This window comes from Podarcis vaucheri, assembly GCF_965113315.1.
Source record: "Podarcis vaucheri genome assembly, chromosome: 11".
Lineage (NCBI taxonomy): Eukaryota > Metazoa > Chordata > Lepidosauria > Squamata > Lacertidae > Podarcis > Podarcis vaucheri.
The window spans coordinates 36,048,991-36,071,777 of NC_138749.1; the positions used below are offsets into that span (position 1 = coordinate 36,048,991).

At 40.2% G+C, this 22,787-nt stretch overlaps 1 protein-coding gene across 4 annotated transcripts in view; it reads left to right on the forward strand.

Annotated features, from left to right (window-relative positions):
• The window catches only part of ADGRV1 (adhesion G protein-coupled receptor V1), a 247,800-nt gene that overhangs the window by 111,463 nt on the left and 113,550 nt on the right, over window positions 1-22,787 (forward strand). For 3 of the 4 annotated variants that reach the window (XM_082191331.1, XM_082191333.1, XM_082191332.1), the window contains 17 exons: window positions 164-383; window positions 1,010-1,249; window positions 2,322-2,471; window positions 3,483-3,956; window positions 5,229-5,372; window positions 6,005-6,176; window positions 6,945-7,080; window positions 7,669-8,522; window positions 9,457-9,574; window positions 10,386-10,557; window positions 12,082-12,324; window positions 14,037-14,444; window positions 14,986-15,170; window positions 15,602-15,839; window positions 16,888-17,027; window positions 18,146-18,306; window positions 21,727-21,827. In XM_082191331.1, the coding sequence (XP_082047457.1) occupies window positions 164-383; window positions 1,010-1,249; window positions 2,322-2,471; window positions 3,483-3,956; window positions 5,229-5,372; window positions 6,005-6,176; window positions 6,945-7,080; window positions 7,669-8,522; window positions 9,457-9,574; window positions 10,386-10,557; window positions 12,082-12,324; window positions 14,037-14,444; window positions 14,986-15,170; window positions 15,602-15,839; window positions 16,888-17,027; window positions 18,146-18,306; window positions 21,727-21,827 (4,156 nt within the window). Of the gene's footprint in view, window positions 1-163; window positions 384-1,009; window positions 1,250-2,321; window positions 2,472-3,482; window positions 3,957-5,228; window positions 5,373-6,004; window positions 6,177-6,944; window positions 7,081-7,668; window positions 8,523-9,456; window positions 9,575-10,385; window positions 10,558-12,081; window positions 12,325-14,036; window positions 14,445-14,985; window positions 15,171-15,601; window positions 15,840-16,887; window positions 17,028-18,145; window positions 18,307-21,726; window positions 21,828-22,787 lie in introns of those variants that run through there. The other variant, XM_082191334.1, reaches the window with a different exon arrangement.

Sequence of the window (22,787 nt, forward strand, 5' to 3'; positions counted from 1 at the left end):
TTATTTTCCCTTTCTTATGTCTACAGTGTAAACCACCCATAATTAATATTGAATATATGCAAATGTTCTGGTGAATTGCTGGGCATTCAGATTTTAATGATGCCTATATGGAGAGGTCATGTTTGGTAGCAAAATGTGATCTTTTCTATTGTTTCTGGAATAGAGAATATGCTGAGCAGTTTGAAATCCAGCTAATAAGTGCTAGTGGGGGAGCAGTCCTTGGGCTCCACCTAGTGACCCAGATAACTATTGCTAAGAGCGACTCTCCACATGGGACTGTCCGGTTCCTCAACCAAAGCCGAATAATTATCCCCAATCCTGATATGTCATTGACGCTGTCCTTGGTCCTGGAAAGAACTGGAGGCTTGGTGGGAGAATCTCAGGTATGCCTTCCCGCCTTAAATTAGATGTTGGTGAATTCCTTTTGTAAGGATGCATTTTATTATGAAATGAATGAGATTAAATTATTTTACATTCCCTCATTTTTCTATAAGATTGTGTCGTATAAGATTGTAAACCAGATTATACAGGAGTTGTTTCTGGTCTATGCATCTACTGAATGTGATAAGATTATTTTAACCTGCATTTAGACTAGGTGGTAATTTGGCTATCCATTCCCCACCCCTCTTACTGTGGTTGTTTTTTTCTGGTTTGTGTGCTTTCCAGTTTTGCAGATTTGTGTATTGCTTGCTATCTTTAACATTTTTAAAAATAACTGATACATCATTAACTGCTTGAGGGTTTCCGTGGACAGAAAGGTGGGATATAAACAAACACATGAGTAAAATGGGACTCACTGCTATGGGCTAAGGGTTGTTAGATCAGTTAAGCCACCTGAGGTTAGAAGGACTGTGCTTCTCTTGCCAATACTCACATGGGAAATAGAGCAATTCTCCAGCCATCCTCCAGTTAATGTCTTTTGTAAAACGTACTCGCTACCATAATTGTTCTATTGCAACTTGCTTATAAGACTAACAAATGCTAACTTTGGAATTTATATATTTCACAGATTAACTGGGATATTTTGGGACCTAACTCAGAGGCAATTTTACCTGCTTTGAACAGTGACATTGGTGACCCGGTGAACGGAACCTTTTATTTTGAAGAAGCAGAAGGTGGTCTGAGAACCATCACATTGGAAATTTATCCTCATGAAGAAGTTGAAGTTCAGGAGACCTACATTGTTCGACTGAGCATTGCAAAGGGTGAAACTGAACTGGATCCAAAGGCTGCCAGCATTACACTAATAGTAATTTTTAATTTTATTTATTTTTTAAAAATGGGACTGTTTCTGTAGTAAAGCAGGTTGGGTTGCTCAGTGTATTTCCTGCCCAGAAATTGTTGAAAGCTTTGTGACATGAGGAAGCCATTCCTCCTCCCTGCATTTAAAGAATGTGTGAGAAAGTTGCAGGGATACCTGACTAGCCCCACTCCCACTACTGGCACACGTAAGAGCCATGTCCATCTATGCACGTACTGATGAAGAAAGCTCCTCCTTAGGAAGGTGAATCTTGGCCGAAATAAGAGTTCCTCTTGTGTTGAGGCGCTCTGGGAACATGCATGCATAAAGCCCCTTCTCATGCTTGCTGCATTGGCAGTGACATGGTGTGGCCAATGTGCATATTGACCATGGGAGTGGGCCTAACCTCATGGCCCCTAGCCTCCCCACCAACACCTCTTTTCAACACATGGAGGCATTTGCAGTTGAGTGAAAATAAGTGGGCATCTTGCCCTACCAAGCTGTTGAGAAACAGGCACTGATACAGTCAGCTGTCTGGTTTTCCTGGCCATTGGTCTTCTTAGGTAACATTTCTTCTATTGTTTCTCCTTCCTGAACACGAGTGGATCAATAATTTTCTCCATTTTGGATATATTAAACTTTTATTCCCCCATAGAACCGAGACATTCTAACTTTCACAACATTTAATTTGCTCTTTTTAAACATTTATGTTTATCAGCATCCAGAATTATTATTGATCATTGTTGTGTGTGAAGTCAATACACTTGATTTCATTTGCAGAATATGCACACAAAATCCTATTATCACAGTTCAGGTCCTTTGGTAATTCACATGCTGCTCTCATTGTAACCTTAACAAAACAATTAGCTGCCATGCTTAGGTTTGTTTATTTGTTCAAAAACAAGCTCAAAGTCACAGCATACAAGATTAGTTGCACTGTTGTTTGGATCTTATGCCATTTTTTAAAAGGGGGAAAGTAAACATGGAATTATTATCACATGACTTGTTGCTTAAACTGTTTAATTTTTATTTGTCCCACAAGCAAGGAAAGTCAATTATATGCTGTTGTAATCATTTTTAGATTCTGAAGTTTGGTGATCCCAATGGAATTGTGCAGTTTGCCCCTGAATCATTATCCCCAAAGTACTACGAGGAGCCATCAGCATCCGAAGGGCCACTACGTATCGTGCTTTTCATAATGCGAATGCAAGGCACCATGGGGAACATTACGGTAGTTTCAACCTTTGGTACTTATTTGGTAGTTTCGACTTTTGCTACAAATTGCAACAGTGTAATCTGAAGTCTTTAGCATAGCATTCAATCTCACCCTTGACTATGAAGGTGAAATTAGATTTTATGGAGGCATCGTGCAATGTATGATAGATTTGTAAAGTTCTTAACTAAAGTTTCTGAATGTTTTAGGTTTTTAAATTTACAGTATGATCACATATTACACATGGAACTGTCACCGCATGAGCATCCTGGTGCTTCTGGAGACAGTGCGTGGAGAGGGCCTTGCTTCCCAAGCAAAGCAGAGAGCTTAGAAGCTCATTTGGCATTGGGTTTCCCCAGCGCTTTTAGGCTCACTGCCTTGCTTGGGGAATAAAGCCGCCTCCACATGCCAGCTCTGGAGCCCCCAAGATGCTCTTGCAAGATCTCACAGGGCTGTCTGAGTTCCCCCAAGATCTCACAGGAGCATCCCAGATTTGGCATGCGGACTGGACCTTACTTCCCAAGCAAGGCAGAGACCTTAAAAAACTCTTTTTTGCAGCAGGAAACCCCCTTTTAATATCTCCCCCTTGCTTGCATTTAACTTGTGTGGCCTTCAGCCACATATGGTTGAAATTGTGCAAGTTAAATGTCCATAATAGGCAATCGTACTGTATTTCTTTGTTGGAATGATTTGGAAGACTATGTCAAGCATAAACAATAAATCAGTTTAAATGTTTCTAAGAGGAATGTGCTTTTAGAGGGACATATTTAGGGGGACTGTTATTATGATTATTTTGCTACTATTCTGTGCATTATGGTTTATTATTATGCTGTGTAAATTATGTTCTTAATGTACACTGCTCTGGGATTGTTGATTGAACAGTATATAAAAACCAAATAAATAATAATAATAATAATAATAATAATAATAATAATAATAAATTCATACTAAAACTAATTGTCTAATATGTAAAAAGATATGAAGGTCTCGCCACTTTTTGAACTTACTGATCAAAGATTTTTATTTCAGGTTCACTGGGAGCTAAGTAGTGATTCAGATACTACAGATGATTTCCTTTTCACCAGCGGTTCTGCTGTAATTCCTGATGAGCAAAGGACATCTGAGATTGTTATATTCTTATTGCCTGATGATGTCCCTGAAATAGATGAGCATTATGTGGTACAGCTTACTTCAGTGGAAGGAGGAGCTGATGTGGATCAGGAGAAAAGCACTTCTGGATTCACTGTTTTGGCAAACGATGATCCCCATGGAGTATTTGCCTTGTATTCTGAAAAGCAGTCAGTGCTGGTGAAGAACGACCTGAGCCGGCACATCCAGATTAACGTAACTCGTCATGCGGGGACTTTTGGAGATGTGATTGTGGAGTACCATGTTTCATCTCCTAGTGAAGAAAGCTTAGTCACGCCAGCCAATGCAGTGGGACATCTGCTAGTTAAAGCAGGTTCCAGTTTTGGAGTGAAGACTGTGCCAATACATACCCAGGTCTGTAATTTCTCTTTACCTTGTGAGGTCCTTGAAACTGAGCTGAGTAAGCAGCACAGCAATACTTTGTGACCATTTATTATAGGTTTGGCTTTCTAGAAAGCTTTCTAGAAAAATAAGAGTCCCATTTTCTAGAATCAGAGTGGGGAGACACCCCAGAAGTCATCTAGTTCAAATTCCCCTGCCTGGGCAGGAAATCTGCTGTTGTAGCATCCCTGGCCAGTAGCCATCTGGCCTCTGCTTTTTTTAAAAAAAACAAAACCTTTAACTAAGGAATCCACCATCTTTTGATTCTGTCTGTTCCATTACTGAATAGTAATGGATGGTAAAAACTAGTAATAAATTTTACCATCACAAAGTTCTTCCTTATGTTAAGTCTTAAACCACTTTAAAATGCACTTGTTGGTTTGGTTCCTGCCTGCTGGAGCAACAAATTTGTTCCACCATTGATGTGTCAGCCCTTCGAAAATCTGAAAATGGCTATTACATCACCTCTTAATAATCTCTTCTCCTTGCTAAATGCACACAACTCCTTCAATCTTTCCTCCTCTGGGACACATTCCAGTCTGTCAATATCCTTTAAGAGATTGTGGCTGGGACCTTTCAAAGGAAGGGAGGTTTGACATGTGCAGTAGGGAGGGATTGCCTGTGCATTTCCTCTTATCATATGAAAACATTGTCTCCCAAGAAAGCCCTTTCAATAGCAGTCCCTGAATTGTAGTCTTTGAAATACGCTTTTTCTATACGCAGTACTGATGGACAAAGAAAACTTGCAATTTAAAATCTTTTCTTAGTGACAGCCTGTTTCCCATGGTATAGTCTTTCATGTTCCAGAATCTTGCTTGGATACAGTCTCTGTCCATGAGGAAACATCTGCCTTGGGGGCTGATTATGCTTTCAGCTTTTTCATGAATTATACTGGGTGAGGTTTTGCATGGCTGAACACCTTGTTACTACAACAACAACAACCCTCCTTGCACACTGTAAATGATTAATTATAATTGTTTTCTGCTTATAGGCAATAAAGAATAAATACTGAGGATTAACTTAAATAGTTGTGGCTTGAATATGGCACCATCTGCCATTATTCATAATTTAACATTATATTCTTATGCTAATGCTAATAATTTAGCATTATTCTTTTAGGAAAGATTTTGGAGAACAACATGTTTAAAACAGTTCTCAATATGAGGATTTCTTGTTTGAATGTCTCACACGTAGTTCTTGTTTCCTAGCTGATGACAAAACAGATAAGTGATTATCTCCTTTCAGGTGTTTCTCTTCTTGGGCTTGAATTTTACTCTGAAACTGAACAGCGTAAGCCTGTTTAATATTAGTGCCAATATTGTGCCTAAAATATTAAATACAACGATGTCAGTCTCTGTCCCAATTCCCAAAGAAGCTGCCAATTCTCAGGTAAGTACAGCCATGTAACATCTGTACCACCAGAGGGCAGATCAAAATTAATGCAGACACAATGTTGTTAGAATTAACTGGCTGCCATATGTTGAAGCATTTTAACAAATTATTTGCAAATGTATCAGTGTAAAAACTGGTGAGGTTTTTGGTTTCAATATGTGCTTGTATTTACTTGCCGTGCATTTAGGAAGCAGCATGTGCAAAGAGCAGAATGTAGATTTTTATGGATCAAATACTAATACATTTGGTTTTGAAAAACATGAATAGTTTTTGTTATATGGTTCCAAATTCTATCAACTGCTTCAGGAGATTTTCATTTAGATATCATTAGATTTCAGAGGAGAGGAGAAGTGACCCACTGTATCTTGTTGCCATGTGTATGTTCAAAAAATACCTTGTGCTGATAGTGTGAGAATTAGATGCGTTCCAGAGTCAGATGTAAAAATTCTAGGGTTGTTAAAGGAGTGTATGATGCTGCCGGTAGAAGCAATACTTCATACAGGAATATTTGATCCACAAAAGTATAAATTTACTTTAAGCACCATGTGGCTGCTGCTAAAGAATAACATGTATGTGCCTGTAAAATCATCCATTTCTCACAATAACAACATCTTTCTCCATTTGGGCAGGTTGCCTTTGAGTCTGTTATCTTACGACTTACAAATATTACAGCAGGGACAACCCAAGCAATGATAACTCGGGAAGGAGTGTATGGCTCAATCACAGTAATGTGGAGTTCTGGATATCCACCTGGCTTGATTCCAGAGTTCCTTCAACCAGGCAATATTACACCAGCTTCTGGTGAGTGCTTCCATTTTGCCCCTTACAAGAAGAACCTGAGATCTTCTACATGCAAATCATATGCTCTACTGTTGGCACCATCTTTTGCTTCATAGAATCTTTAAACCACAAGGCTTAGGCTATTGATGATTTTGCCCCTTCCAGGCCAGAAGTATGTTCATCACATCACGGCCCTGGCTGTTGCAGTTTCGTTCCATTGGAAGAAGAAAGTTCTTGAGAATGCTGGGTTAAAGATGGCATTTTCCTGTTCTATTCCTGGCCCAGACATCTGGGGGAAAAACATATATAACTTTTATTATCTTTAATCATATAGAACTGCAAAGACTGCTCTTTTCCTGCCTGCAGTATCTGATGAGAGGATAAAATTCTTAAGAGAGAATGCTGTGTCTTGCCAGGGATATTCAAAATTCAAGTTTTTGGTTTTGCTTTTATTCATTAAGCTTTTATTTATATTTGCATATGTTCATTTTATTTTAATATTTCTTAAAAGAAGAGCAACCAAGTCTTTGTAAAGAGGCATACCACCATCCACCAGCAAAATACAGCTTTATAAGTTACCTTACACCCAAATAAGCACAACATAAATTAACTTCTCTTGATATTACCAAACCTTTGTTTTGTGATTCTTCTCTTGATATTACCAAACCTTTGTTTTGTGATTGTCTGATGAATAGAGACAAATCTGAAACTACGATCTAATGTGTAACTGTTGTTTCTGTTTAAAAAATCAATTGTTCTTTTAGCAACTTCCTTCCTTTCTCTTTCCAGGCATTGTTATTGTTCCTCATGGTGAACCAAACAGGACAATTTCTTTCCATGTTATACCAAATCCAAGTATCCCTGAAGCATTTGCTATACATTTATCAGCTGTGCATAGCAATGCATCTGGTGGAGCTCATCTGAGGTAAGAATGGCTATTGGTCAGTTGCTATTCAGAAGCTGGACATTGGCAGTAAAAACTTTGGTCTCATTTCATTATTCAATTACTCTTATATCCCCCACTCATCCAAGGAATCTTGAGCTGCTCACATAGTAGTCTTCCCTTCGGGAAGCTTACAGAGCCAAACCTTCTAGCTTTGCAAAAGCCATTATAACTTGCCTTCCGATCATTCATTACACAGAGATGTATACATGTGCATTTCTCTATCTGTGTGCGGGGGGGGGGAGGTTCATCTCTTTATGAACTAATGTTTCCAGTACACTTAAGATGAATCCAATATACACACTCTTTTTTTCTTTTTCTTTTTGAAAAACAACATCCAAGTTCTTAGTTGGTTCCAGCTGTTAAAAAATGGTGATGCTCTTACCTACAGGTGGAGAAAGATTTTTTTCAGAGAACCAGAAGTGGTAAGATGAGCTGATGAAAATTTTCATAGAAAATGCAATAAAAAATATTTTTATTTTTTTTTTAAAAAAGATGAGCTGTTGCTTGTGGTTGTACTTCCTTGTCTAGGTCTTCACAAATACAATTTTCACTTTCTTTTTGTTCCAGACCAGGCTTTACTGTTGCTGAAATTGAACCAATGGGAATCTTCCAGTTTGCACCTAACTCAACGAATATTTTAGTAAGGGAAGAAGCACAAATGGTCAAATTGTATGTACAAAGACTTTTTGGCTACCGAAGCAACCTCACAAAACTGTTCTATCAGACCATTGCAGGAAGTGCCAAACCACTAGAAGACTTTGAACCTGTTTATAATGGAGAGCTTGTTTTTGGACTCCTTCAGACTGAGGTTGTGTTTGAAATCTTGATAATTGATGACAGCATTTCAGAAGGAGATGAAATATTTTTTGTGAACTTAACATCTGTGGAAGTTACAGCTACACACCCATTTGACCCAACATGGAATCCATGTTTGAACCTAGAGTTTAGTGTTGCATCAGTTACCATATTGGCAAGTGATATCATTATCCATAATGGAATTTTAAGTCTTGGTCCAGCTATTATTTACACTGAAGAAGACACCGACAGCAGCACACCCAATGCAGTTCTGATTCATATTAGGAGGACTCTGGGTTTTGTGGGAAATGTTTCTGTCACTGTTAAAACATTTGGTGGAATAAGTGCTCAGAGTGGGACAGATACATTCCCTTTTGAGCTTGCCTCTGGGATTTCTAATGTAACCTGGGCAATTGAAGGAGTCGATTTTGAGGAGCTGACTCTGTCTGTTACATTGCTGGAAGGGGAACGAGAAAGTCAGGTGTCTGTCAGCATTCTTGATGACGATGAGCCTGAAGGACAGGAAATGTTTTATGTTGTGCTCTCTGACCCTCAAGGTGGAGCTCAGATTACAGAAGCTGTGGATGAACATGGCTTTCAAGGTTTTGCCACAATTATTATCAAAGGTAGGAGCTTTTTAGTGGAATCAATAAATAAATTAAACACTGTTAAGGTGGTTATTACCTTATGCTTATCTAGATTTTAAGAAGTTTTGCTGAATGTTGTATTTTTGTTGGTTTTATGCAAAGTGCTTAGAGAAAAACTGTAGTATTTCTGAATAAATAAATAGGGACATGCTGATGAGATATACAGTAGGGATGAGCAGCCCTTCTGGGCTGGGACCAAAATTACAAGGCAAATCAGGGCCATTGTACTAATCTCAAATTTCAAAGGTGATATCAACAAAGCAGCCTGTGTTAGATCAGGGCACTTAAAACCTTGTGTTGCTCTGGCGCTCAGTTTTGCTGTACTCTCTATTTTTCTCTACACTATATCTCTGTGTTTTTCTGTATTTTAATGCCACCCTAGGCCCATGAACCTTGCAATAAGTCAGACTGCCCAAAATGCCTGTAAAACACTGAAGAACTGTGGGTGATTTTCTTTTTTAATGTCCAAAGTTTCAATTAACTTTTTTTTAAAAAAAAAATGTTTTGCACTTTGATGATAGTATTGTGTGCAGCCAAATGGCAAATGGCAAATACCTTTTTCACAAGCATAGTCAGTGGGATCACAATATCAAAAATATCTGATTCTAATGTAGCTTAAACCCCAAAGTGTGTGACTATGTGTACACACAACATTAGCTGCCCAGAGTGGATGGGGCAACCCAGTGAGATGGGCAGGGTATAAGTATTATTATTATTAATAATAATAATAATAATTACTGTGGCAGGATTTCCTTTCAAACATGAATATTAAAGTTTCTCAATTCATGTTATAATACCTTCTCATTCAGATTCACAGAGATATTTCAGGTTCTGCATGAATTATTGAATAATGGAACACTGATTGGCAAGTATGTGCTTCTCAATAATTCTGGATGACCCATTTCTCACCCAGGAAATGATCTTCAGAATGGAATCCTGGGATTCAGTGAAGAGGCGCAAAGTGGCCTCGTGCTTGATGAAGATTCCGAAAAGAAGGAGGTGCAACTCATTGTTACCCGGCAACCAAACAGGTGCAGGCCACGGCTGGTAAAAAGGGCTGTCTCCACATGCTATAATGTGTGTTGTTTTGAAATCAAGGAAATTGCCTTGAGCAGAAGAGGTTCTCATGGAACTTTTATCATAAATCTTTGGCGTTCAGATGCTCTAATAGTTTACTGCAATTTGGCAAACTTGCCTCATAAATTTAGAATATGATTTAAGTCAGTCAGTCGGTCTACCAGAACTGAACAGAAATGAGAGAATTAAACACTCTACCAACCTAACTCATATACATAATAGCTGAGATGTGAAATTAATTTCCTTGCTTTTTGCACACACTTGTGATTTATGGCTTACTTCACTAAGTAAGGTGCAATGGTCAGCTGATTAGGGTTGGAGGTTGTGGGTTCTGGCTTTGCTTCATCTCAGGCTCAAAAGTAGCCTTGCTGCCCTCCATTTTTCAGTGGGAATCAAATCAATTGTGCTGGTGGTATTATTGCTATCATTCATTCATTCATTACCCACTCTTCACCCTAAAGTCCCAGGATGAGTTACAGCATCAAGCTCAAAAGCAGCTAGATTTTGTGCTATACCCCATCCTGGGACCTTAAGAAAGAAGGGCAGGCAACATATACAAATTAAATCCAGTTGGCTCCTGTAAGATGTATCAGAGCAGCTTTAGAAGTAATTCCATGAAGAGAATGTCTTTCCCTTTCTTTGAAACATTTTGCTATGCAATGTTACATTTGGAATGCAGGAGAAAATGTGGGTGGGTGGGCTGGCTTTGGTTTTCCGAATGTCTGCCTCTGTCGTTGCGTTTATTCTGGTTTGCTTTGTTGATAGGGCTTTCGAAGATGTGAAAATCTCCTGGCGCGTGACCTTTAACAGAACATCTGTTGTCCTGCAGAAGGATGGCACGAATCTGGCAAATGAACTGCTAGCTGTCCTAGGGGTTGCCACTTGCAAGGCTGGTCAAACAAAATGCACAATTGTTATTGAGATAAAGCCTGATAATGTGAGTACTGGTTATTTCAGATTGGCTGCTTAGAAAGACGGCATGTTTATCTCCCCTCACTACCCCCCTCAGGGCATAAAAAGAAATAGGGTGTAGCAAGGGGAGGTGCAGGGGAGCAGGTGCTTCCTTGCTGCACCATCAGACCATCACTGAGCTACTGGCCCTGAAACACCATCAGCTCACACTTAGGAAAGGGACCTATATACTGGGTCTTCTTTGTCATGTTTTCTGTGCAGTGACATCCATGAAATTCCACACATGTACACAAATAACTTTGGAAAATTCTAGAGCTTTAGCCATTGGACTGTTGCTGGCCCCAAAGGGAAGCTCTTGGCTAGCTAGCATGCATACCCTATAGAATGAGATGAATACCTTTCCGGTCAGTTTTGTTCCACCCTTCTTATAGCAGCTTCCAGGATTGCTATCTAATCTTGTAAAGTTACCTCCCTTTTTGAAATTGGTGCCCATACTGTGGCCAAACAGAAATGTTTATGGGAAATCTGCAAGCAGGATTCAAGCACAGAAACACCCTCACCTCTTGTGGTCCCCAGCAACTGGTATTCAGAAGCATTATTGGCTCCAATCATGGAGGCAGAACACAGGCATCATGGGTCGTAGCCATTGAAAGCCTTATCTTTCATCCTCTATGGAAGTCTTTGAACTTAACGCTCAAAGACATCCAAGCTACGCTCCAGAAAGTAAGATCTTTGCAAGTCCTCCTTCTTTGCTTTCTCCCTGAGTACTGCTGCCTTACTGCCCACAGTCTGCCTATTTGTGCTGGGAGTAATAAACTTATTTAGCACATGATTTAAAGTGGAATTGTGGACTTGAAACATTTTTGTTGAAAAATCAGAGATCATTTGACTGCAATTTGGGGGCGGGATGAAGATTGCATATCAAATGTATCCTCCAAAGCCGTGCTTTCATAGATTTATAGGGAGCTGAAATGCTTTCAAATATCAATATGTAGTAGAGAATATTTGTCATCGGATTTTATTTTTTTTACATGCACTTTCATGTACAAGTGCCTTAAAAAATCCATTTCATTTTGAAAATTGCAACATTTGGGGGATGTTTCATGCCATTTTCTTTTAAGTGCATATTTAAACCTTGGAGAGAATCATACTTTGAAGCCAAGGATGAAAGGACATAAAAGTAGTGCCTTGTTACGATTGTTTCAAAGGAGGGGCTCGTTTACTTTCCCAGGCCTGGGATGCTAACTGCAATGACTCTCATGCCAATGTGTGATATGAATGGCTTAGATGAAAGATGCACAGGAGATCCTGGAAACAGTGACGTCAGATTCCAAAGAGCTGTTGTATATAAGATGACAGACATAATCACGCAAACTGTTTTCAGGACCAGCCTGTCTCAGAAATCTTTGTGGAGCTGATCCCTTGATTTGAAATGCATGATATACAAATGTATTCTCTAATAGAGCAAGACACGGTTCAAAAGCACATTTAATGATGTTCCTTTTGGCATCAGTATTTACAGAGTTCTGAGTATCCTTTTGATTTTCAGGAACCTGAATTTGAAACCTATTTTTTTGTGGAGCTCTACGAAGTGGGTGCAGGAGCAGAACTGAACCACAGTGCCAGATTTGCCTACATAATAGTCCCAGAAAGTGACTCTCCTCGGGGTCTGATCTACTTTGCTGTGGGGTCTCGTCTGGCTGTGGCCCATAAGAAGACCACTTTAATTAGTCTTCAGGTGATTAGAGAGTCTAGCACAGCACTTGCCATCTCAGTTGGCTACAGTACTCAGGTAGGACTAATGCACGAATGTATATACTACCTTCATTTCTTCTCTAATGCAAAGAAAAAAGTTAGCAGGTGTTTGCTTTTTGCAAAAGTTCTACGATACAAATTACAGCAATAGCATGCTGCAGCATGGATATCTTCAGGGCTGTTTTCCTAGAAAAAGAGGTGCCGGAACTCACCATGAACACCTCCCTCGTTCTCTTATGCAATGGCGTCCACCTGAGAGGTGCCAAAACTGAGTTCCACTAGTCCCAACTGGAAAAAGCCCTGGGATTCTTTCCCTTATTGTTAGATGGTGAGATAGCGACTGTTGCACTCATCCAGGACCTTCATTGCTAAGCTGGGGCTTGAGCCGAGGTCTCCCTAGTCTAAATCTCATACTTCATCAGCTATGCTATGCTGACACTTGCAAGACTAAATTGTGACCTGTGTCTCGCTGAGCTCAGTTGTAGCAACTCTCTTGATTTTGAATGGGAGCATTTTGACTACCATCAGGTTTACCACTCAGAGAATGAGTTTGATACCAACCTATAGAATGATGGTCTGATTCAGTGCAACGTAGTTTCAAATGTTCTGCTTTGTTTATTAAGTGTCCTTGAGTTATTTTGCACACTTACTTTGTTGCTGTGTGTGTTTTCTGGAGATACTATATTATACAAAATAAAAAAATTCCTTCCATTAGCACCTTAAAGACCAACTAAGTTAGTTCTTGGTATGAGCTTTCGTGTGCATGCACACTTCTTCAGATACACTGAATTATTATATTATATTATACAACTGTGTGCATGCTAGGAGAAACAGCATTTTCACAGTGTCATGACACTAATACATAAGAATCAAACTATGAAAATTGCAGGTTGATGATCATTTGCCTCATTTTGATCACACACTCTGCAACCTCCATGGTCTTAACAAGCATGCATGGCAGATTGCCAAAGCATGAAGGAGATTAGGGAAAGGAAGTCAAGTAGGAGGCAGGAAGAACAAGGAATTTGCCTTGAGATCCTTATCCCATTCTCCTCTTGCAAATAGTTTTAGGTGGTTTTTATTATTAAAAAAATCACTCCCCACTTCCTTCATTCTTGCTGGTCTCACTGAGCCTTCTGGAAGGGGCAAATAAACAGTTGTTTCTACCAGTAACTGACAGGCAATTACTTTGTTCTCTAACATGTCAGTTCTCATAAGTAACTGCACTGGTTTACTTAAGGAAGAATAGGCAGTTCTGTTTGGAACTGGTTTAAACCGACTTTTATCCAGCATGGCTGAACTATTGCAATTTTTAGTTGACCAGGAAATGTACTTTGTTAATCATAATTAAGAGCAGTGGCAACAGTTGCCCCCATACTCTGCTGGAGTATCGATGTTACACTTCTGTGCCAAGCTCATCAATCAAATCTTGCTAATTCCCATTCAACATGTGTTCTGGTCCTGTCTTCTCCTGACGCAGACCACACAGTTCAGAAAGATGTATTTTACAACCCAGCCTAACACGATACATCATTGACTAGCCAGCCTCAAACCTAGCACTTTGTTAGAAATACTTTGCCAAACACATTTTCCAGCATCGTCCTGATTAATTTTATTTGAAGTCAAGATAAAAAATAATAATGATAAATGCATTTTAAAATGTCCATAATTTGAAGCAAACCTGGTTTTGCACAGTATTGCTTAATCCTTATCTAGAGCTTGCTTGATTATTTATTTATTTATTTTAAGGAGCTGATGAGACCTGAAGCTCTTGGCCGCATAATGATATCACCAGCCATTTCCGGGCAAGATTTTGCCAGATCTGAAGGAACGTTGTCCTTTGCATCAGGGCAGAGAGATGCTGTTCTGGATATAACACTCACTCCAGATACTGGATCCTTAAATCCGTTTCCTAAACGTTTCCAGGCTGTGCTTTTCAATCCTACTGGTGGTGCCAGAGTTGATGACATCTATGGTATTGCCAACATCACCATTGTGTCTGATTCAAACTCTCAGGCAGTCTGGGGTCTGGCTGATCAGTTGTCCCAACCACTTGATGACATAATTTTGAACAGAGTCCTCCAGTATTTAAACATCAAAGTGGTCACAGAAAGTACAGAAGAGCAGCTTGCTGCAGTGATGCACATAATTGATAAGGTACATATGCAGATGTTCCTTTGGCCATGATGAATGGGCCCTAGATTTAGGCATGGATGCAGCAACTCCTTGGTGGATGTAAGCTGATGAAAATGATAAACAGCAGCCATGGTTCTGTGGGGGGAAATCTTGCTATGTTCTCCTATGCAGAACTGACTATGAGTCTTCTGTAACAAGAACATACTAGGAAAGTATTTGCCAGCCTGCTTCTTATATGAAAGCTGTTGGTTCATATGCCCAACTTAGATAGTAAGTTGGGATGGGCAATATTGTATGCTGTGATAGAGTCAGTATTCAAGCCTGTAAGTGAATTTGCACTGGCCACTTGAGGGAACTCAAGGTCATGACCCTTATATAGAGGGGGAAACTTAACTGTAATCATTAGGGTTCACCTCCAAATAATGTCTTTAGGATAAGAGCATTAGTTGGCTTTGGAAAATCTTAATTCTAATAAACTAGTTTGGGTATGGAAGGAAAGTGTGATTGCTACCTGTACACATGGAATAATTTTTATTCTTTGACCCATTTTTTGTTCCCTAAGATAATATCTGAGGGGGAAAAGCAGGCACTCACTGATAAAAACCGAAGTCTCTTGTATGAGATCCTCTGTGCACTTATTAACCCAAAACGCAAGGATACTCGGGGCTACAGCTTCCTTGCTGATGTTACTGAGAAATTTGCCTTTTCTCTTCCTATTGGAGTATTGTGTGGATCACAGGGTGAACGGTAAGTCTTTCCACATGAGCCAGGAATATTTCTGAAATTGAACTGGATGTTGATGTCCACTTGGCATTCTGTCTATGCGTAATAGCCCTGTGGAACTAGAGATCTTAATATGTGAAGTGAGCAGAGTAAGCTCTTTAAAAAATCTGGCATTCTATGAAATAAACAACACATGATTGTTTTATTCAAATGGATTGATATGATGAATTGATCATATGCCAAAATACAGCTCTTTTCCTGTCATATTATCAAAACTTCTGCATTAATGCTTGGAGACATATTAGTAATTAATAATATATGAAAGATCCAGTTAATAGGCCAATAATAGGATGATAAAGGCATTAAGACAAGCATTATCCAGCACATGTTTCTTTCACAGGTAGCAAATGGCTTTTCCATTTCTTGAGCGTGTTGCTCCTTTTCTGTTTTAACAGAGGCAAAACCATCCTTGACCATTGCCCTTACATTGTCATAATGGCCCATCACTGGTATGCACAGCAAATCAATGGGCACAGATTTGATGGAAAAGATGGCGACTTCATCAGAGTTCCTGAACATTTGTTGGAAGTTTCTCATTCTGAAAATGAAAATTGTAGGTTCATTCAAGTCACTGAGTATAGTAGCCAGCAATGGTTTATAATGGGTGACAAAGGAACTGCCCTAAAAAATAAGGTATGATTTTTATTTTTATTTAATTGTTTAAAAAGTTTAGAGCTGCTTATATAGAGCTGCCAGGAATCTCCCGCCCAAGAATTGATCAGGTCCACACGCTCTTAGTTTGCTGCTGCTATAAGATTAGTTGCTCCCTACTTTTAAATTTAGACATGTCTTCAGGTTTTTTTTTAAGTGCTTAATATAGTTACCATCTGGAAGAGCAACCATATTAATCTGGAGCAGAATACACACAGAGACTATGGTTATTCCTTTTTGTCTTTAGCGATACGTTTGTATAGCATAACAGCCTTATTTTAGAGCAGGGTTTTTTTTTAACGTAATTGTATCTAAACAATAATTCACCTGTATGTTTGGCCTTCACATGACACGTGGCTAGAGAGTTTGGCAGGTAGCCCCACCATACAAGTTTGAAAGGCGCAACACAAAAAAGACTGGTTCTGTGCTTTATGGCACCCATTATTTGACTTTATCTACAAACAGTGAGACTTATGCCCCCTCCCACAGCTCATACAACTTTGTGGAGAGGTCTTAATGTAGCCAACCCTGTGTAAAGTGACAAACCCATTGCAAATGTTATGTAAATATTTTTTATGCTAAAAAATAATAAAAATATTTGGGGAGGGAATGAACTGTTCAATTTATATTTGCTTTATTTATGTACACATGGTTTGAGGATGAACTTAGCTGGTGGTATATTATGGACACTGGCTCCGCAGTTCAAGCCTAGTAACCATGGTGTTCATATTCATATTCTCCTGTCATATGACTGAGGTGGAGTTTGGGCTTCTCTCCCTTAGAAAGTAGAGGAAGTACCAAATATGTCAGTAGCTGAGCATATACTTATGCATTATGAGGTCCCAGGTATGGTGCCCAGCAGCTTCAGGTAAAGTGTCTGAGGTGGTTTAGATGGGAAAGAGTCTAAGACCTTGACAAAACTGCTGCCTAGGATAAATTGACTAGAGGTCTGGCTTTGCATATTTAGTGTACAAATGAGGATTCCTTGAGTATTTTTATAGGAAATTAATCTCCACTTTGCCCATTTCAGATTTTTTCAATGAGTTTGAAGAGTCAGAGTCCTCTTCTACTGAAAGATAACAATGAGGTCACCTATCGGATTTATTCTACAGACAGCAGAATTGTTCCACACAAGTCTTTATGTCTCCTTTGGAATCAGGCTGCTGAAAGGTACATTTTCTCATTCTTGACTGCACTGAGAAGACTTCTGCCGGGAAAAGCAACCTAAAAATGATATATACTCATTTATATCTCAGGGAAGCATAAAAATGCAATGGTCTATTTAAAAGCAAATTCTTCATTAAAAAAAGAAACATTTTCACTGGCTTTGAGTTGGGGCTAATACTTTAAAATAGTCAAAATTACTATTCAGATTTAGATTATTTCTGGACCAGAATCTTTTCAATGCTCTGGGAACAAACCTGGTCTGCAAACGTTTGTAGAAAGCATCACTGATCTGTGTTGGGGTGCCAAGTAAGGGCTAATTTGGCACTGCTGCAGTGAGAGAGAAGCACAATAATAATTGCCATTAAATTAACAATGAACCCTACCCTATTCCATGGGGTAAGAGAGTACCCCTGGGAAGGACTTCTGTAGACTTGGAGCAAGACTAAGTATGCCACATGGATCATTATGCCAGGCCTCAGCCTGGACCTGCTTAGGCTTGGCATGGGATCAGTGATAGCACACCAGAGCTTGCAGTTCTTTGGCATATCAACCTATATTTACTTCATCAGCTTGAGTTAATTTGCCAGGCCTCATATCAGCTACATTTTTAGACTTTTTCTTGCCTGACAAGTTCTCCAAAATTATCAAATCCAAGAATCTGCCACCAGAATCTAACCCGCCTGTCCCTCTCCTGCTCTGTGAGGTTAGACATTAACCTGTTCAAATTCTATCCTTTCTTTTAAGAATAAATGAAGAGCTTACCGGATCAGGTCATCTAATATAGCATTCTGTTCTCATTGTGCCTGCAACAGGAAGCCGGAAAGCAGGACCTGACTGTGTGTGATTCCCAGCAACTGGCCTTCAAAGGCCTACTGCCTCCAACAAATTTTGCATTGATATCCCGCGTTCTCAGTCACTCATTACCACACAAAGTATTTCCCCTTGGCACATGTAATAGGTGCATTAACTCTTACTTGGGAGGAGTTGGAAGAGTATGTTATTCTTGTGATGGAGCTCACAACTCAAAATATTCCACGTTTTGCTCATGTTTGTATTATGATTATTGATTTCCAGACTAAAGACTAATGAATTAACATCATTGACCTTTGTTTCCTCTGTAGCTGGTTGTCTGACAGTCAGTTCTGCAAAGTGATAGATGATTCCTCAGATTACGTGGAATGCTCCTGTTCGCACATGTCTATTTACGCAGCTTATGCACAAACAGACAGCTTGTCTTCTTACAACGAAGCTTTCTTTTCATCTGGTTTCATCTGCATTTCTGGTCAGTTGATAACATTATTATTTTTACGTTTATGAATTGTGTGCTGATTTTTTAAAAGCAAAGAATGCGTAAAAAGTATTGTTTCTGGAATGCACTGAATAGCAGAAAGCACATAGGCCATGATCCAAAGAGCTGCTTCAGCACACACAGTGGATTTTTTGATTCTTCCCCCCTGTCCCGCCCCCGGAATCCCAGACCTCAATGCATTATCACAAATGGCTTTTGGAACTCCCCTCAGTTTTTAAAAGAAATTTGTTGGTGCAGCATGGAGGACAAAGTCATACAAGTCCAAACCTCCTTCGGGCACATGAAACTAGTTATGTGATTCTTTTGGATCCAAGACAAAATAAGCTATAACCCATAATCAAACTCTAGAGGAGGACATGCCCAAATATAAAAATCCCAGAGTTCCTGCTCTCTTGAACTTTGAACCAAAGGGTAAAAATAAATCTCAGATTCTTCTAGTTAACAGGAACTAGCGACCTTACACTACAATCCTATATACACTTTACAAAGGGAGTAGGCTTACTTTTGAGTAGACATGCATAGAATCATACTGTTTGAGTGAAATCAAAGGGAATCACACTTTGGTAAAATGATTCTACAGTGGTGCCAAGTAGGCCAAAGCTTTATCTTTTGACTTCTAGACTTCTTCACACAATAGGTTGGATTCTGTCCTGTTGTTCAGTAAGGATGCTTTTCTTTGCAGAAAAGAGCCAGGTCCAGCAGAGATGCTTGCAATTTTCATTTATTCCCCCTCCCCCAGCAGCTCTCCTCTCCAGTTCTGATTCCCCGGAGCAGATTTTGGGAGCACAGGAGGCTGCAGGGTGGAAGAGGAATGGGCAGAAATGGCTTTTCCCTCTCCCTCCTGACTTCTGCCTACAGAAGTATCCAGTTCACAACTGTGGATCCAAGACCTTATATTTTAGTAACCAGCCTAATATTTCTAAGTGTAACCCTACAAATGTAGCAGGCACAAAATGAATATGCAGAGTAAAATCCATTGGCTGAAATTCAAATACATCTAGACACCAAATCTTACCCAGCCCAGCAGTTTGTCCTGTTTAAATAGGGTTGTCATATTGTGAAGAGCGAAAAAGAGGACATGGAGACACATCACCTTCCATCACCGCAGACTCACACACCATATACCCTTCAACATTTCTCAGATGAAAATAGGGACATCCTATTCCATAACAGGGGTCCCTTTACCTTTACCTTTATTCCATAACAGCAGCAGCAGCAATAATTAATTATTTGTACCCCACCCATCTGAATCAGTTGCCCTAGCCACTCTGGGCGGCTTCCAACATATACAAAAACATAATAAAACATTAAACATTTAAAAACTTCTCTATATAGGGCTGCCTTCAGGTGTCTGAAATACAATATACAAAATACAATATGAAGATCCAAGCATTATGGTGATCAAAGGAAAGGAGCAAAGCTTTTAGGGGAGAAATGGGGTGCCAAGTGCTTCAGCCATTTCCCCCACCCCAACCCCCAGAACTTCCTTTGCTAGCTTCTTCAGTCTGCTAAGATTTCAAGATGTATAAATCAACACACACGGACACGGGGAAGGGGGCCTTTCCCTTACCTTACATGAGAGCTGTGTATTTTAACTTACATTCAAGAATTGTGTTTAGAGGTACCCAATGTGATTTGGTTCGTGTCTGCACTAGCTATCCAATAGCCCATTGGTCTTAGACAAAGAACTTTTAATTAGAACTGAGAGAGCTTGGGGGGATCCTCTTTGAAGTGTAGGTAGGTTTCCACGAGGCAAGACACAGTGATGACAGCAAGAACCTTTATTGAACTACATAACAGGGACGCGGGTGGCGCTGTGGGTAAAACCTCAGCGCCTAGGACTTGCCGATCGCATGGTCGGCGGTTCGAATCCCCATGGCGGGGTGCGCTCCCGTTGCTCGGTCCCAGCGCCTGCCAACGTAGCAGTTCGAAAGCACCCCTGGGTGCAAGTAGATAAATAGGGACCGCTTACTAGTGGGAAGGTAAATGGCGTTTCCGTGTGCGGCTCTGGCTCACCAGAGCAGCTTCGTCACGCTGGCCACGTGACCTGGAAGTGTCTGTGGACAGCGCTGGCTCCCGGCCTATAGTGAGATGAGCGCACAACCCCAGAGTCTGTCAAGACTGGCCCGTACGGGCAGGGGTACCTTTACCTTTTTAACTAGGAAACAGGGGCAAAGCAACTGCTTATATACATGTACAATGCCTAATAAAGGTTTGATTTCAAACATTCCTGGAAGCCTGGGCCACTCCCACTCCCCACGTGATTGGCTGTCTACTCTCCTAAGCTGCAAATCATGACTCAGATTACATGGGCCAATGGCAGAGGCCCAAATCCTGAAATGTTCTGTGATTGGACATCATGTATTGAATCAGAACACAGGAGCTCAGAATCCTTAGTCCAGACTCAGGCTCAGGCAAACACAGACCACTGAATACATAACACTCTTTACCAGCAAGCTCTCTTTCTTTTCTTAGGTCTTTCTAATATTGCAGAATAGAGTCAACCAATGAATGGATAATGCACTGGTTTGGGGTGGGTTTCCTGGCATTGAGGCATGCATAGGAGTATATGGGAGACCCTAAAGCGAGGAAGGATGGAAGGGGAGACAGAGAGAAAGAGAGACCTGCTAAGGGAGATGCTAGCAGAGGCCCCTTCAGGGAGTCTTTCCTGCCTGCTCATGGGCAGCTTACTGGGCATCAGCATGGCAAATAGCTCCGAGAGGTCTAGGTTGCACCTGTTCAATCTGCCGTTACATGATGAGCCCAATCCCAACATCCACCATGCGGGTGCACCCTAGGGATAGGAAAAGGTTAAGAGTGATCCTTGCATGCACGCTTCCTGGCTCTGCTTGCAAAGCAAGTCTTTGTACAGAGAGCAGCAGGTGCATCCATAGAGATAGGAAAAAATAAAGAGTGATACTCACATGCATACTTCCTGGCTCTGTTTGCAAAATTCAAAAATTTCAAAAATTCAAAAAATCCACCCAGACTGAAAATTTATCCCTGAAAAAGAGGATGTGTCCAAGGGAAAAGAGGATGTATGACAACCCTATCCTACTACATTTGTGGGCCGCATAAAGATTCTTTATTGAAACAGTCATTGTTCGTGCATGAATACTTTCTAGCACTGAGAATTCCCATAAGGTATCTGTGACTCTCCAGGAAAAGGTAAACACTGTGAAAATATCTCAGAAGCAGGAGAGATGAAAGGCTGGCCTGGAGTTGTAAGCAGTGATGCAATAACTTTGAAATGGGTCTTATGAAATGGTCTAAATTAAATATATGGTAGACTGAGGTTCTTGCATATTTCATATTTCTGTGGCTCCTTTGTAATCTGGCCTATTGCCAAATAACAATCTTAGTATAACCCTTGTTTTTCTTTTGTTCAAACAGGTTTGATCTTGGCTATTTGTTCACACCTGTTTTGTACCAGGTCTTCAATGTTTGCAGCTAAACTCCTTACTCATATGATGGTTGCCTGCCTGGGTACTCAGGTAGGAACATGCTGAATATAAGACTATCAAAAGCTCACATTTATCCTGAATCCCTGCTTCTTGTCCCCACATATGTTGAATCTGACTGTTTCTTGTGTGAAGGAAAGGTACCCTATGTATGGTCAAAGGCACCCTTACTAGGTGGTTTTGCCAGGGTGCAAGCAGATTCCTGAGTACCGTTTATTTGTTGCAACTGTGTAGAATCTTGAATGTCTTGATTGCACACAACAGTTATTTTGCTTTTTAGAATGCTATAAAAATGTGAGATTCATGGGAATAGCTAAGATTCAGATTCCTTTTGAAGGGATTTTTTTTTGGGGGGGGACATTCTCCCTCACATTCTCCCTCACAGCAGTGTTGTGGCTATTTTTGCTTTATAACCTTTTCTCCAATCCCCAGAACAGCTTACAACACCTAAAAACATGGGGGATAACTGTCTTTCTAAAAGGGGTTATCTGGTGCCTTAAATATGGCACTCCATTCTGAGCACAAGGATTTTGATATGGGCAAAGAACAAAGAGCATCACGGAAAATGATCTGAGGACACAGCAGAAGGGATGAAGGATTGAAGCCAGCTGAGCTTCTCAGTTATTTGAGCAGCTGGAAAACTCATGCCACCCCCTTAGTTGTATTCCTGTAGGCAGGCATATGAGAGTTGGCTTATTGGAATGGACATAGAAGCTAAGTATGTACAACTCAGATAAGTAAAGTGGTCTGTATCCTTAGCTCTGGATGAATGGTATAAAATATGTATGCACACCACGGCTACTTCACTAGAGATGTTGTTGTTGTTTAGTCGTTTAGTCGTGTCCGACTCTTCATGACCCCATGGACCAGAGCACGCCAGGCACTTCTGTCCTCCACTGCCTCCCGCAGTTTGATCAAACTCATGCTAGTAGCTTCAAGAACACCATCCAACCATCTCATTCTCTGTCGTCCCCTTCTCCTTGTGCCCTCCAT